Consider the following 15026-nt stretch of genomic DNA (forward strand, 5'->3'; position numbering starts at 1 on the left):
ACCAGGGCCCAGGCCCGGCCAGGCCTCGGGGAGGCGGGTGCAGGCGGGGGGTGGGGGTGGGGATCAGGGGAAGCCAGCAGAAGCCCACGGGGCCAGAGAGACGGAGCAGCGGGCAGGGCCTGCCTGGCACGGGTCCGGCCTGGTTCTATCCCCCACACAGAGCACAGTTGGTGCGGCCCCAAACAGACCAGCCAGCGGGCGGCCACAGCGCTGACCCGACTGCAACTGGAGATCCCCTGAAAGCAAGGAGAAGTGCCCGGGGAGGGAGGGGTGGTGTGCGGCCCCTCCTCCGGCTCTGCGCCCCCTCGGCCCTTCCCAGGAGCTTCCTGCCAAGACAGGAGGGCCAGGGCCTGGGGGCAGGCGCAAAGGTGCTTGCTAGGTAGGTGGCTCGGGGGAGCTGCTGCCATGGAGAACTGGGAGCAGGTCAGGCGAGACGAGACCTGTGGGCCCGGGAGGTGCTGGAAGGCTGCCGTGCCTGCCCGCCGGCCCCAAATGCGGGACTCACCGTCTATGCCAAGGCAGCCTGGGGGCTCTGCTGCCGGTGGCCAGTCTGGAGCTTTGCATGTCACCACACCAAGATGTGTGAGCACTGCAGCCGGAGCACAGCCCATGGAGGGCACGCGAGCACCAGCCACGGAAGAGCCCAGATGGATGGCACGTGCACGAGCAGGCAGCGGGCGACCCCCACAAAGGGGGCAGTGGGGCTGACTGAGGCAGGAAGTGGCGCTGGGCCCCTGGGGCACGGGCGGGAAGAAGGGCCCGTGTGGGACCACAGCTGGGTGTGGGGAGGGGAGTCGACGGACCCTCCATCAGCCTGGGGGGGCCTCTGGGTGCTGCCTCCCACCCGGAGGATGCCCACCGCCGCCAAGTGCCACAGGCTGGCTGCCACCCAGCCCTCGCTCTGGGGTCTTGGCAGCTGTTCCCTGGGCATCCACAGCTCTGACCCCCACCCCTCCATGTTCCCACCCCCAGCCCAAGGCCAGCTGGTCATGCTTGGGGTGTGTCTCCCAGCTCCTGCCACTGTTCTCTGCTACTGTGTGTGTGTGTGTGTGTGTGTGTGTGTGGAGGGAGGGGGGAGTGCTGTCGGGGTTGTGCAGGCGGCGTGGTGGGGACACGGCGCCCTCTAGAGGCGGGAGCGCTGGTAGCACGCAGGCAGGGCAGAAGGCCAGTGGGAAGGTCACTGGGGACCACAGAGGAAGGCCCAGGCTTTCCTGGGGTTCCATTCACTGTCCTCACTGCAGGGAGCCGCAAAGCTGGGCAGGAGGAAAACAAAGGACACACACACACAGACACATACACAGATATACACAGACAGACACAGACACAGACATACACACAGACACTGAAGACACACACACACAGGCATACACACAGACATACACACAGACATACACACAGACACGCACAGACACACAGGCATACACAAAGACACACACAGACACACACAGACATACACCAGACATACATACAGACACACACACACATAGACACACACAGACATACAGCAGATATACACACAAACACACACACATAGACACACACATACAGACAGACACACAGGCACAGACACAAACACACAGATACACACAGACATTCAGACACAGAGACACAGACACAGACACACAGGCACAGACACAAACACACAGACACACAGAGACACACAGATAGACACACAGACACATACACACAGACACATACACACAGACACAGGCACACACACAGAAACACAGACACACAGACACACAGAGACACACACACATAGACACACACACAGACACACACTTTGTGTTTCCCAGAGGTGCTTAACGGGGCACGCTCGGGACGGATAACCGCGCCAAACTCGCCCGGGCCCCTGAGGCGGGCCCACCCGCAGGAAACTGCTGAAGGCCGATCCCTTCACTACCGATTTAAGGCTCCGCGCTGAAGACGCTCATCGGGGCTGACAGCGTTTGGCAAGCGACGGCTCTGTTGATTAGGCTGCTGTCCACCCAAGTATTACAAGGCTGAGGAAGCCATAAATCTTCATCGGCCGACCGGCCACGGCGAGATCTAAGGCTGCGGATGGCGGGGGAGAAAGGACAGCGCGGCCGGGGCCCATTTATCACCCGCCGCTGTCCCCGGGAAGCGGGCGCTCCCGCCCAGCAGGCCTGGCCACCGCCCCTCACATGCCATAGGCCGGGTGCCCGTGAAGGGCCGGCAGCAGCCGCCCGCCGCCCAGCTGGTACTCGGACCCCACCGAGGCCTTCGGGCCTTGGTCCTTGGCTCCTGTGGCTGCAGCAGCCGGGTCAGCGGGGCCGGCTCAGCACAGGGAGGACATGCCGTCCACTCCCCTGCGGGGCCGCTGAGACAGTCCAACCAGGGGCCACGGGGAGACCAGGCAGGGCTCCTCACCCAATGCCTGGTGGCCAGCTGACCCTCGCCTGAGCTGGTGGCGTGGCCAACTGGCTGCCTGTGGCCTTCGCGGCCTGGCTGCCCACCTCACTGTGCCTGTCCAGGCCACCGCTGTCGGGAGAGAGACCGTCTCCCCTGGCCCTCCTAAGGTGCCTCCTTAGAGCCCACAGACCCAGGCCCTGCCCCGCGCGGGGAGGCGACTCGGGGACTTGGGGCTTCTCTCCCCGGACAGTGGGTGGCGTTCCAGGGGACGGGCCATGAGCCCAGGGCCAGCTCGAGGGCATCCCAGACCCCTGCCCAGCAACACAGGCCAGCGGGGAGAACTGGTGGCATGGAGGCGAGGGTCAGGGGAGGTGCCAGGTGCTACCACCCTCTCGGGCCCTCCTAAGGTGCCTCCTTAGAGCAGCGTGGCCAGCTCTCCCTGAAGGCCCCCCGGGAAATTCTCCTCCTTTGAAACAAAGCCACAGGGGCGGGGGGGAGGGGACGAGAGACCGGTGGCCCCCTGCAGGACCTGCACACGGGAGGCCAAACTGATCCCCGGCACTGTCCCGAGCACTGGGCCAGGAGCAATCCCTGAGCACTGCCCATGGTGGCCCCTAGACCCCAAACAGCAAAATCAGTACAAAGTAGTAAGGCACGAAACTCAAACTCTTTCTCAGGGAGTGCTGGGACTCTCGGCAGCCTCTTCTCCACGCACCCTCCTCCCCACTGGGCCCCTCCCCTCTGACCTATGACCCCTGACCCAACGGCCTTTTGTCAGCCACGTCCCTATATGCTGCCCTGGCTGTGCCCACACCCCCCAAGACCGGCTCCCTGGAAGAAGCTTCCCCGCCCTCCCGGCTTCAGAACCTCAGAACCTCGCGGTGCTCACAGCTGAATGACGGACAGCAGGAGGCGCCGACAAGATGAGGGGCACCCGCAGCTGTGCCACCACTTGTCCCGTCTGCGTCCCGCGTCTCTTCGATACTGGAAGAGCCCTCTCAGGAGGCCCCTGTGTGTGTGTGGGGGGGGTCCCACCCGACCTCCCTCTCCAGAGGAAGCAGTGGGTATCCGCAGGCCAGATGACTCCACCAGGCCTGGGGGAACCGAGGACGGAGCAGGGGCCTGGGCAGGGTCTCAGCCTTTCCCTGACCACCAAGGCCCTCCCCGCAGACAGCCACAGTGGTGACGTCCGTCCGGCTGCGCTGACCAGGAGGATCCATCCAGAGCACACGGCCTGTGGCGGCTGGCCTGCCTCGAGGCCCTTCCGCTCTCGGGGCCACAGTCCCAACAGCCCAGCGGGAACACAAGGGTGGCCACGGCCCTACAGCCCAGCACGGCACGGGCACCACCCCAACTGTGCCCACCCGCCCTGGCCCCGGGCACCAAAGGGCGGGGCGCTGCCTGCAGGAAAGGGGGTGGGGGGCTGGGGCTCCAAGGAGGCCGGAATTAGACATATTTTAAACGCATGTTATCACTGGTGGGGGGGGGGTCATGTGTCCTCCCTGCAGGGTGGACGGGGGTGCAAGGGACACCCCGCCCTCCTCAGGTGGCCTGAAAGCCAGCCCCCGCTGCCACACCCCCACCGGCAGGCATCGGGTGTGTGGCTCAGGTGCAGCCGCCCAAGGGTCTCATGAGGGGCAGGGGGTGCATGGGGTGGAGTCGGGGTCGGTGAGGTGGACTATGCGTACTGAGCACAGGGTGAGGCGGGCACCAGCCGCAGGGCCCCTCTTGCACAGGCTGTGGGCAGAGTCCCTGCCCAGGAGCACTGTGAAGCCCATAGCTTTGCCAGCCGTTTCCTGATTCCTGCAATTTCAGCTAAGGGGTGGGGGTAGGATTCTGGCACTTGGGATCCCCGAGTCCTGGGCCAGCTCTGGGGCTGGGTCCCCCTCAAAGGCACAGCTGAGAGGCTGGAGTAATAGCACAGCGGGTAGGATGTTTGCCTTGCACACAGCTGACACAGGTTCGATTCCCAGCATCCCGTATGGTCCCCCGAGCACCGCCAGGAGTGATTCCTGAGTGCATGAGCCAGGAGGAACCCCTGTGCATCGCCGGGTGTGACCCTCCCCCTGCCCCGAAAAAAAAAAAAAAGAAAAATTTAATAGGCACAGCTGCAGACCCTGGATTTAGGAGCACCCCAGGGGTGCCTGGCTCCTGCCTTCCACTAGTCTTGGTCCTGGGAAGGGGCCTGATTAAGCCTGCAGGGGGCTTCCGGAGGGCGGATGATCGATCCAGGGTTGGGGAGACAGTGAGGGGGTACTGAGTCTTTTAAGCTGCTGACCCTGGGGACAGCCATGAAGCCACAGTGAAGATACATCTGCGAATTGACGCCAGAAGGGCCCAGGCCCGCCCCAGCCCTGGGCATGACTCTGAGCAGCTTCCCCAGCGCCCCGAGGGCCCCCACACCTGAGCAGGGCAGTGACTAGGGCGGGGAGGTGTCCAAGGTTCAGTGCCCCAGGTGAGGCCGCAGGGAAGGTGGATGCCCAGACCAGAGGCCATGGTGCTGGGTGCCGAGTGAGGCCCGAGCTGCAGCCTGGCTTCACCTCTACCCCCACCCCACCCCCAACCATGGCTGTCCCAGAAGCTTCCGGAACTCTCTGGGTCCACGGGTGCCCTGGGCAGGAGGGGCCCTGCAGCTCTGCTGGGAGGTGAGGGCACTGGCAAGGTGCGTAGGGGCTGAGCGTGGGCCTGCCAAGAGGGGGGAGGGCAGGGGAGGGGGGTCCCACCAAGCGCAGGCTGCTGCCGCCCACCCTAACCCCGGCCCAGTGGGGAGGCGGTTCCGTCCTGTTCAGGCTCTGGAAGGCCAGGCCTGGGAGCCCCATCAAAATCACGGATCTGGGGGCCCGAGGGAGTACAGCGGGGAGGGCACTTGCCCTGCACGTGGCAGGCCCAGGGTCGATCTCCAGCATCCCTGATGGTCCCTGAGCTCACCAGGAGTGACCTCTGAGTGTAAGGCCACGAGTAGCCTGAGTGCCACTAGGTGAAGCCCCCCTGCCACACACACACACACACACACACACACACACACACACACACACACCCCTCCCTCCAGAACGCTGACAGCACAGTATGACAGAGCGCAGTGGGAGTCGAGGGGTCTCATCTCTGATGCCCCATCCCACGGAGGGGCAGGCCAAGGTCAGGGCGCTGCAGCCCCCAGCCACACCTAGCCCCTGCCGAGGGGCCTCTGCACCCCTGGCTCTACCTCTGGAAGAGCCCCCCCCGCCCCATTTAAACACAAGGCAGGGCCGTCTGCTGGACACCGGAGCGGGGAGGGGGGGGTGTCCAGACCTGGTGCCATCCTCGGCGCTGGGCTTTGCTGGGGGCGGCCCAGGAGCTGAGCCGGGAAGCGTCTTCACCTTCTCGGGACAGGTTTCTCCGACCAGGATCTGCGCCAGGGACAGAGGAAGCAGCCTGTGAGGCGGGCGCCGAGCTTGCTGACGGCCATGCCACACACAGCCAGCCCCGGTGCCCGGCACGTGGCTCAGGATCCTGGGAAACGGGCCCAGCCCAGAGCCAGGGACCCAGGTGCTGGCAGTCCGGGTCCCAGAGACTGCCGGACAGCCGGACAGCTGGACTGATGGACAGCAGGACAGCCGGACAGCCAGACAGCTGGACTGACAGCTGCAGCTGAGTCGGGAAGTCTGGGGGTTAGGGGAGCCCGGGGTGGCCCCCAGAGAGAGACTCCTGGAACTGCTCTGAAACCTGGACCGCGAGGGTCTGAGGATCCACAGAGAGGCGGGCGGCCGGGTCCTCCTCTGGGAGGGCCAGGAGTGACCCCCACTGCCCCTCCTGAACCTGGGTGCTAGGAGTAAACCCACTGTCCCTCTGGGCCCTGAAGTCTAAGAGTTATCCCCTTGAGCCCCAGCCCTGGGGGCTGAGAAGCCCTCTCTAAACTCCGGCTGGAGGGCTCGTGTCCCCTTCTTGCTGTGGTTCCAGTGGGCCGTGCATTCCTGGCCTGGGGCCCGACATGCCTGCGATCGCAGTGACCTTGTACAGCAGACACGCCACAGGTCTGACATGGTCCGACATCCCCACAAGTCAGCAGGGGGCAGGATCACCCCCACTGTACAGACAAAAAAGTCGAGGCCCAGGAGGTCCAAGAGGTCTCGGAGGTGGCAGGGGCAGGCGTGGGCTCAGACCCAGCGTGCCCTGGAGTCCCCTAGCCGGCCCCAGGGTCTCAGGACTCGGTGCCACTCCAGCCCACTAGGGTGTTTGGGGGGCTCAGGGCTCCCCATGGGGCTGGGGGTTGAAGGCACCTTGGCCATGCGCCCCTACCCAGGTCACACCTGCAGGTTGCGGGGGCTGGACCCGGGCCGGCTGCCTGCATGGGATGCGCTTCCTGTCGCTCCAGCCTGCTAGTGCTCCCGTTTCTGAAGAGCAAACCTGGGCCCAGAGACACGCGGGCTTCCCCAGAGCCTCCCAGTCACGCGGGGAGCTGGCATCTGGCCTCCGGTCCGGGGACCTCCCTGGGCGTGGTGTCGGCCGCTCTGCCCCTCCTCTACACAGCCGCCTGCGCCCTCCTCACAGGGCCGGGACACCCACCTGGGACCCGGGACACCCACCCGGGACACTGGGGCACAGGGAGCCCGGGCTGGCCGCGGGCAGAGAGGAGCAGAGCGGCCAAAGGGCCAGCAAGGAGGGCCGGGGGAAGACACAGGATGTGACATAGGCACCATCGGCCACACCAGCTGCTCCCTTATGCTCCTGAACCTTCTAGCACCTTCCAGCGCCCAGTGCTGCTGAACCTGGAGGCTGCCCTGCCTTGGCCCAGAGGGAACAGGAAGGTCGTGGCTCTCCTTCTCCGCTCTCTACTTCTCGCCATGAACAAGAGATACGCCCAGCTGGGCCGTGGGGGCTTGTGTGCCCCCCACCCCCACCCTGCCCGCCCAGCCCGCGGGGCGGTGGCTCACCGTGGCCGCCCTCGGCGAGAGAGGCGCTCCTGGAGGGCTCGGAGTACAGGGCCCTGCGCGGTGCGGGCCTCAGCTCGGAGTTGGCCCCGTTGACGTACACGGAGAAGCCTTGCTCCAAGTGCTCCAGCCGCAGCCGCACGGGGTCCTTGGTCTTCAGGTGCTTCAGTATCCTGCAGGGGAAGCGGCGGTCCTCACCCAGGGCGAGATGCCTGCAGGCACCTCTGCACGCCCGTGGGCCCCGTACCCGAGCGCAGGCCTGTGGGCCCGCCACGGCAGTGGTGACTCGGTAGTCACTTGAGGGGCCAGTGGGTACGCGTCCCCGCCGCGTGGCCGTGCAGCCCGGTCCCAGCCAGCGCGGCCCCTTTGGGCTTTAGCTCAGGTGCACAAGCCCGGGTAGTTTTGGCAGGCGGCTGGCTATGGGCTTCCCACAATCGCATGTCCATCTGCAGACCGGCCGGCCCACCTCACGCCGGGCAGACTGTCTTTCCTCGTGGGTCAACGGACGTGGCTGCTGACCCAGCTCTGTCCTCCCGGACGACCTTGCTGAGGACTCGGAGGCCCCCGGGGTCGACACCAGCACAGGCTCCCCCCTGGCCGCCTGCAGCTTCCTCGGAAGCCCGACCCGGCGCCCAGGCAGGCTCCTCTCCGGACTCTGGACACGGCCGGCCCTGAGCAAAACACGCGCACCCCTTCTGCCCTGCAAACTGCTCCCGTTCGTCCCCAAGCCCTCTGCTGTCTTTACAAACAATCTCGGCTCACAACTGACTCCAGACATCTGTCAGGACGTGACACAGATGCTCACGAGGCCACGAGGGATGTTCTCGCCTCCCCGCCCCCCCCTCCCCGCGATCAAGTTAGGTCCCCCCACGTCAGCAAAAGGCAGGTTTCATTTTATTGATGAATTTTAGCTTGGGGGACACACCTGGGGATGCTCAGAGCCCCCCCTGGCTCTGCACTCAGGAATCACTCCCGGCGGGCTTGGGGGACCCTGGGGGATGCCGGGGATTCAGCCTAGGTCAGCCGCGTGCAAGGCAAACGCCCTCCCCACTGCATGATCTCTGGGACCAGCAAAAAAGCATATTTTAAAAAATCAGCCATGACCACAGGGTGGATGGCGGTAGAGCCATGCTCCAAAGGCTCGATGGAATCCCTCCATTCTCTTTCCCCAGAGCTGCCGCAAACACCCAGCCCTGCGGGTGGCTCCCGGGAACCAGGGTCGGACGTAGGCAGGGGTCGAGGGGGGCGGGTCTCTGCTCACGTCCCCGTCCCCGACAACTGCTCCAGACAGAGCCCCGCCTGAGGCCTTGCTGCTCAGGGTCGGCCTGGGGACGACAGGGAGCAGGAAGGGGGTTCAGCAGGCCGAGTGCAGGCTTGACACACAGGCCACAGTTTCTTGCTCGAGCCCCGCAGGGTGCCCTGAGCACCGCCAGGAGTGACCCCCTGAGCACCAAGCAGGGAGTGGCCCCCGAGTGCTGTGTGGTGTGGCCCAAAAGGAAGAGAGGAAGGAAGGAAGGAAGGAAGGAAGGAAGGAAGGGAGGGAGGGAGGGAGGGAGGGAGGGAGGGGAGAGGAGAGAGCAAGAGCAAAAGAGAGCGAGAGAGCGAGAGTGAGAGGAGAGTGAGAGACAGAGTGAGAGAGTGAGAGGGAGAGAGTGTGAGAGAGTGAAAGGGAGAGAGAGAGAGAGAGAGAGAGAGAGAGAGAGAGCAAGAGAGTGAGCGGGCACCAAGGCAGGAGCGACTGCCACACCTGGGGGAAGCTGCCCGCTCACCGGAGTTCTGGGTGGTCCCCCCCAGGGAACCCCCAACCCCACATTCAGGAAGACCAGACAGCCCTTCCGCTCTGCGCCCATACCCATGAGCACGGCGGGGAGGACCCAGCCAGGCTCCAGCACGACCCTGGAGGACACTGGCGTGCAGAGGGCGGGCGGGTGCCGTGGCGGGCGGCCTCACCCACCCAGCTGAGCCCACGCACAGTGGACAACAGAGACGCCCGGGCCTGCAGGAGCCTTTGGCTCCCTGTGAAAGCAGCACGGGGCGAGGTTTGGGGGCGACTGGACGTTCACCAGGGGGGTGGGGGGAAGAGTTGGAGAGCAACCACGGCCTGGGGGGTCGGGGGTCACTTCCACTGGTCTGCTCCCCAAGCAAGGAGAGGGACGCAGGGCGGCGAAGCGACTGGCCCACAGCCACGCGGCGTCAGAGGCCGGCGGGTGAGGCCTGAGGGTCAGGGCCTGGAGCACTCTGTGGAGACCGTCTCTGCAGCCTCTGAGCGAGGAGGGTGGGACAGATGCCGGCCAGTGACCCGGCCAGACTCCTCAGGGCAGGCAACGCCTGGTGCTCGCCCTCTGCCCACATGCCCAGAGCTCAGAGGAAGCCGACCCGGCAGCACCCTGGAGGTCGGAGACCAGGGGGTGGAACTGGGGGCCAGCGGCCTTTAAGATCACGCATGGGCCGGAGTGACAGCACAGCGGGGAGGGTGCTTGCCCTGCACGTGGCCAACCCAGGTTCGATCCCGGGCACCCCACGGGGTCCCATGAGCGCTGCCAGGTGTGATCCCTGAGTGCAGGACCTGGAGTAAGCCCAGAGCACTGTCGGGTCTGGCTCCAGTAAATGAAAAAATAAACAAAAGCATGGTGCGCCAGGGCGGCTAGGGCACTTGCTTTGTAATGTGGCCGAGCCGGGTTTGATCCCGGCGCCCCGTCTGGTTCCCTGAGCCTGCCACCGGGAGTGAGCTCTGCACACAGAGCCAGGGGAAGCCCTGAGCACCGCTGGGTGTGGCCCCCAAACAAACACAAGCAAACAAATACGGGGGACCTCGGGGGACGCTGGCGATGGGCTCTGGGCGGTGGCTGGGCTGAGGCCAGGTCAGAGCAAAGACGGCCCCTGCGGTGCGTGTGGGGTCGGCAGTCGGCAGCCGTCAGTGGCCGGAGCAGGTGACGGATGGGAGAACTGGATGGGTGTCTGGGGAGCGAGGGCGGGGCACGCGAGGTGGGGGGGACAGGGGACGGACGGCTCGGTTGCTTTTAAAGGTTTCCTGAGCCGCCGCTACATCCATCTTCCCAACAACGGTGGCACGGACATTTATTACAGGCTGCTTATCCGGCGCCAGCCATGGGGCAGGGAGGGGGCAGGCAGCCGCAGGAAAACAGAGTCACTAAGAGACCGTTTCCAAACACGGCAGGGGCCGCCCTCCCCAGAGCCAGGCCTCGCGGGACAGCAGCGGGGCCCCGGGAGGTGGGTGGAAACCCTGAGCACCCTGGCAGCGGGCACCGCCTCCCGGCCTCTCTGGGGGTGCGGGTGGAAGAGATGCCCTGCCCCCCAGGGCCGCGAGGGCCCCTCCAACGTTCTGAGGCTGACAAGAAGGGAGCTTCCCGACTGCCCCCCACCCAGAGCGCCGAGGGCGGAGGAGCCCTGGGCGGTGGTGACCTGCCCGCAGGAAGAGGGAGTCAGTCAGTCGGCTTCGCTTGTCCCCTGCCACCTGCTTCTGGTCCCCTCCGGGCCTGGGGGTGGGGGCCGGAACGGAATGGCTAACAGGGGTAAGAGGTTGCCGGGGGTTAGAACGCAGTGTGAAGTTGGGTCACCGAGAGGGGAGAGGGTCTGGTTGCCCTGGGCCCGGTTCAGAGGAGCCGGGGCTGCGGGCGCAGGGCTGCAGTTCAGACAGGACGATCTTGGCCAGCCCGGCGCAGGGCACTGAGGCTGAGTACTGGGGTGGGGGCTCACGGCTCGATCCCCACTGAGCCAGGGACCCAAGGGGTCCCGCCACCAGCCCGTCTCGAGTGCCCCCAAGGTCAGAGAGCCCAGGGAGAGGGCCCAGCGCCCCCCACCATGCTGCTGTCCTGACCCCGCTGAGGCAGCCCTCAATGGCTGGAGCCTCTGCCGACCCCCCCATCCCCCGCTGCCGTCACCTGGGTCACCTGGGCTGCACCCAAAACCCCCGGGGCCCTTCCCACTTCTCCCCAAGGGTGCCCACGGCGAGTCCCAGGGTACGGCTGCAGCTCAGATGTTGGGCGGATGTGGGGGCCCCAGGCATGCTGTCCGCCCCCCATCCCCCTATCAGCACGGCACCTTCTGGAAGTTCCACTCAACTGCCCTTTCCCAAAGCTGACCATGTGGCTGGGTCTGGCCCTGAGGCCACAAGTCGGTCACAGCGGGCCCCAGCTGCCAACAGAACACAACCCTGGGGTGCCCCAGGCGGGGGAAACGAGGAGGCACCACCCTGCACCTCCCCGCCCCCCCGGCTCCTGGGTTCTCCCCACTCTGCTCCTCGGCTGGGCCTCCCTGCTCCCCCAGAGCATGGCCTGACCACCCTCCCCACCTGCCCCCACGAACCCTCCCAGTCCTCCAGCAACCACTCTGCCCCTGTCCCCCTTGTTCCAGGCGATGTGGGGGAGACTGACCCCCCCTCCCAGCTGAGTGGGGCAGCCAAGGGGCAGCAAGTCGGACTGTGCCACTAGCCAGACCAGGAGGTGGCAGGGCCCGCCCAGGGCACTGTGCTGGGCAGAAAGCTAGGCTGTGAGCTCCCCTCACAGCAGGACAGGAGAGTCGGGCTCCCAGGGCTGCCCGGGGGAAATCCAACAGGGACAATGGGCTCGAGGTCCTGGAAAAAGACGGAACTGGGTGACAAGTGTGAGCACCTTGATGCAACCATGCCTGAAGCCAGCCCACATCTGCTCCATCACTTCAGTTTATGAGCCGTACTGTGAGCTTCCTGGGGGCTGTGGGATTCTTTTTTTTTCTTTTTCTTGGGGGGGGTCACACCCAGCGATGCACAGGGGTTACTCCTGGCTCATGCATTCAGGAATTACTCCTGGTGGTGTTCAGGGGATCATATGGGATGCCGGGGATCGAACCTGGGTCGGCCGCGTGCAAGGCAAAGTCCCTCCTCGCTGAACTATCGCTCCAGCCCTGGCTGTGGGCTTCTGTGCTCCCCAAACGGCCCGGTCAGTCCTCCTCAGGGACCATCCCCCCCAGCCCCAGGCAGTGACAGACCCTCTGTGAGAGGCTGCCCCCAAGCATCCCGCCCGGCTGTGTCCGCCCGCCCCCAGCTCAGGCCCAGGGCAGTCCCGGCCAGCTCATTGCAGAGCACGGCCCCTTTGCTCATCTGTTTCCAGGGAACCAACTGCTCACTCCCACAGGACCCCTCCTCTGGCAATGGAGAGGCCTGCCAACCCCTCTCACCCCTCCTGCAGAGGAAGCACAGTTCAGGGAGGCTCCCGGCTTGCAGGAGACCCAGAGCCGGCCACCCTCTCCTCGCCCGCACTCTAGACGGTGGGACCAGGCCTCGGGGGCACACACAGACCCAAACCCGTGGCTGGCGCTTGTGCCCGGCTCTGGGACCTTCCCCGCCCGCAGCTGTCCCCACGCGGACAAGCCGCCTTGTCCTCATGCCAGCTCCCCATCGGTGACCGACCGTCCGCCCAGTTTCACAGGGACGCGGGGCTTCTGGACTGTGTGACCGACTCCGGGTGGCCAGCGTGAGTCTGGATGAGCGTGTGTGGGCGGCTGGCCCCTTCCTGATCATGGGCTTCCCGATCTCCTGGTTAACGGGGAGCGACAGGCCCCGGACAAGTCCCACGCACACAATCCCGTGGTAGCACCCCCCCAGCCCCCCGCCCCTACTGGTTCCTAATGACAGCAAGCAGGACCCTCCATGCTGGCCTGTGCACGAGCCTGGGGTCGCCCCGAGAGGAGGGACAGGGGCTCAGAGCAGCTGGCCCAGGCCTGAGGACACTGCATGGCCGCTGACTGGGGCTGACCCACTTGGGGGCCTGGGGAGGGCATTGCCCATCAGAGTCAGCTGGAAACGAGAGCAGACTACCATCCAGATCATAGTTCATGTGATTCAGTTGTGGTCAGTGGGCAGCGGAGCTTCAACCCAGCAGCACCCAGTGCTACGGAAACTTGCCACATGCCACCAGAGCCCCGGGGACCTGCCCGCCAGACAAGTACTGAATTCCCACCTGCGGGGAGATAGTCCCCGTCTTGGGGACCCCTGTGGCCACGTACGACCCCTCCTGCACATCAACCCGGACTCGTCACCCAGATGGAGAGTCCCGGCTCCCTGACAACACTCGATGGTTTGGATCTGGACCCGAGCAAGAGAACCAGCAGGAGCCCTGAGGGCTGCCTGGCGCCAGCTTTCAGACCCACCTGAGGGTCAGGCCCGGGCTCCCAAAGGCCCCCAAAGGGAACTGGAAGTGACCGGCTGCAGCCCCATGCGCCTCCACTCTGACTTTGGCTGGGGACGGGTGCTGCCCCTACCACCTGCGGGTCACCCTTGAGTGACATGTGGGCCAGGTCACCATAAGGAGGCCCCGGGTTAGGCTCTGGGGGACCGGGGAAGGGACACGGGGCCTGTGAGGTCACTGCCCGGGCTACCAGTGACACGGAGACTGGTAGTCTGCCAAGTTCCAGCCTTTTGTGAAAGACCCACGGACAGACGCAGGAGGCCAGAGGCCGCTGCTCAGGAGACCGGCGTGGGGGGAGGCCCAGAGGGGGGTGGCTGAACCCCACTCCCGCGCGACCAGGACCCAGCGACCAGGACCCGCGCGACCTGGGCCTGCCTCTGCGTTGGGCCGGGAGGGAGAGTGGCCCGGCGTCTGTGTCTTACCGGTTCCGCTGCTGAAGCAGGATCAGATACTCATCATGTTTCTCATCAAAGTCCGTCACCATGTCCTTAGCGTAAGCCTGGGAGGAGACACAGAGCGAGGGGGTAATGTCAAGTGCGGCACGTTCTCACTGCGGGTGCCGTGGCTCCCAGGCAAGGGTGAGCGGCTCCCCGGTCGGGTTACTCAGGCAACCAGCCCCCCTCCCCCGAGAGACAGCGGGCGGCCCCATGGGCCTCAGACGTCCCCACTGCCAAGCACAGAGAAGGAGGTGGGTCCCCGAGGCTCCTGGGGGCAGCTCCCTCTGCCCATCAGCTGGCCCAAGGGCCAGGGCAGCTGGACCCCAAATCGGCTTAGGGAGGGAACCTGGTGTTGGCCATCAGGAGAGCCTGCGTGGAGGTGTGAGGGCACGTGGCTGTCCTCTGCCGCAGAACCACCCACGCCTCCCGGGGCAGCTGCGGGTCCCACCTTTCCGTTCTGCCCTGCCAAAGGCCCCTGAAAGGTCTCGTGCCCGTGTCCTGACGGCGGGAGCCGAGTCGTGCCAACCAGCACCAGCTCCCCGGGCAATTTCCACGCAGGCATGGAGACGGGCACCTGCCAGGCCCCTGGGGGGCGGAGCGGGGCCTGCGGGGACTTGGGGCAAAGCTGATCTTTCCACTGACGGGCCCCAGGCCAGAGTGGCCCCTGAGCAGGGATAAGGTGGACAGCAGGGGCGAGAGGACAGCCTCTGGCCTCTGGCTCCGGCTCGGGCTCCATCCGGGAACAGGGGAGTTTCACTTCACGAGTTTCTGTGGTTTGGAACCAGATGAATGTCAAAGGCATATTGTAGAACCCGACCAGTGGCAATAACCTCTTGCGATATTTTACAGCTTTAGGGAAGGATAATTAAGGTATAATAAGTTACACATATTTAATGTGATGTGTCGACACCCGTAAAACCCCCATTATAATTTTATATATGGCCCTCCGGACGTCTTGTTGATAATATACATATATGCATATTTATGAACGCTCACCGACACATACCTTCTTTGAAACAAAAATAGGATCCTGCTATAAGCAATATCTCGCAACGGGCTTTGTTACCTAAATAATTTTTTATTTTTTGGCCCAGCAAGAATTAGACAGTATCAGTTCTAGTCAC

At 64.9% G+C, this 15026-nt stretch overlaps 1 protein-coding gene across 1 annotated transcript in view; it reads right to left on the reverse strand.

Moving 5' to 3' along the window:
- Positions 1 to 15026, reverse strand: part of KATNIP (katanin interacting protein) — a 107503-nt gene that overhangs the window by 63598 nt on the left and 28879 nt on the right. Inside the window, exons 3-5 of the mRNA XM_056138799.1 lie at positions 13888 to 13964; positions 7284 to 7453; positions 5662 to 5759 (exon numbers count right to left, since the gene is read on the reverse strand). Of these exons, the coding sequence (XP_055994774.1) occupies positions 5662 to 5759; positions 7284 to 7453; positions 13888 to 13964 (345 nt within the window). The remainder of the gene's footprint in view (positions 1 to 5661; positions 5760 to 7283; positions 7454 to 13887; positions 13965 to 15026) is intronic.

The sequence above is a fragment of the Sorex fumeus genome, unplaced genomic scaffold (assembly GCF_029834395.1).
Source record: "Sorex fumeus unplaced genomic scaffold, SorFum_2.1 ptg000130l, whole genome shotgun sequence".
In the NCBI taxonomy this organism is placed as follows: domain Eukaryota; kingdom Metazoa; phylum Chordata; class Mammalia; order Eulipotyphla; family Soricidae; genus Sorex; species Sorex fumeus.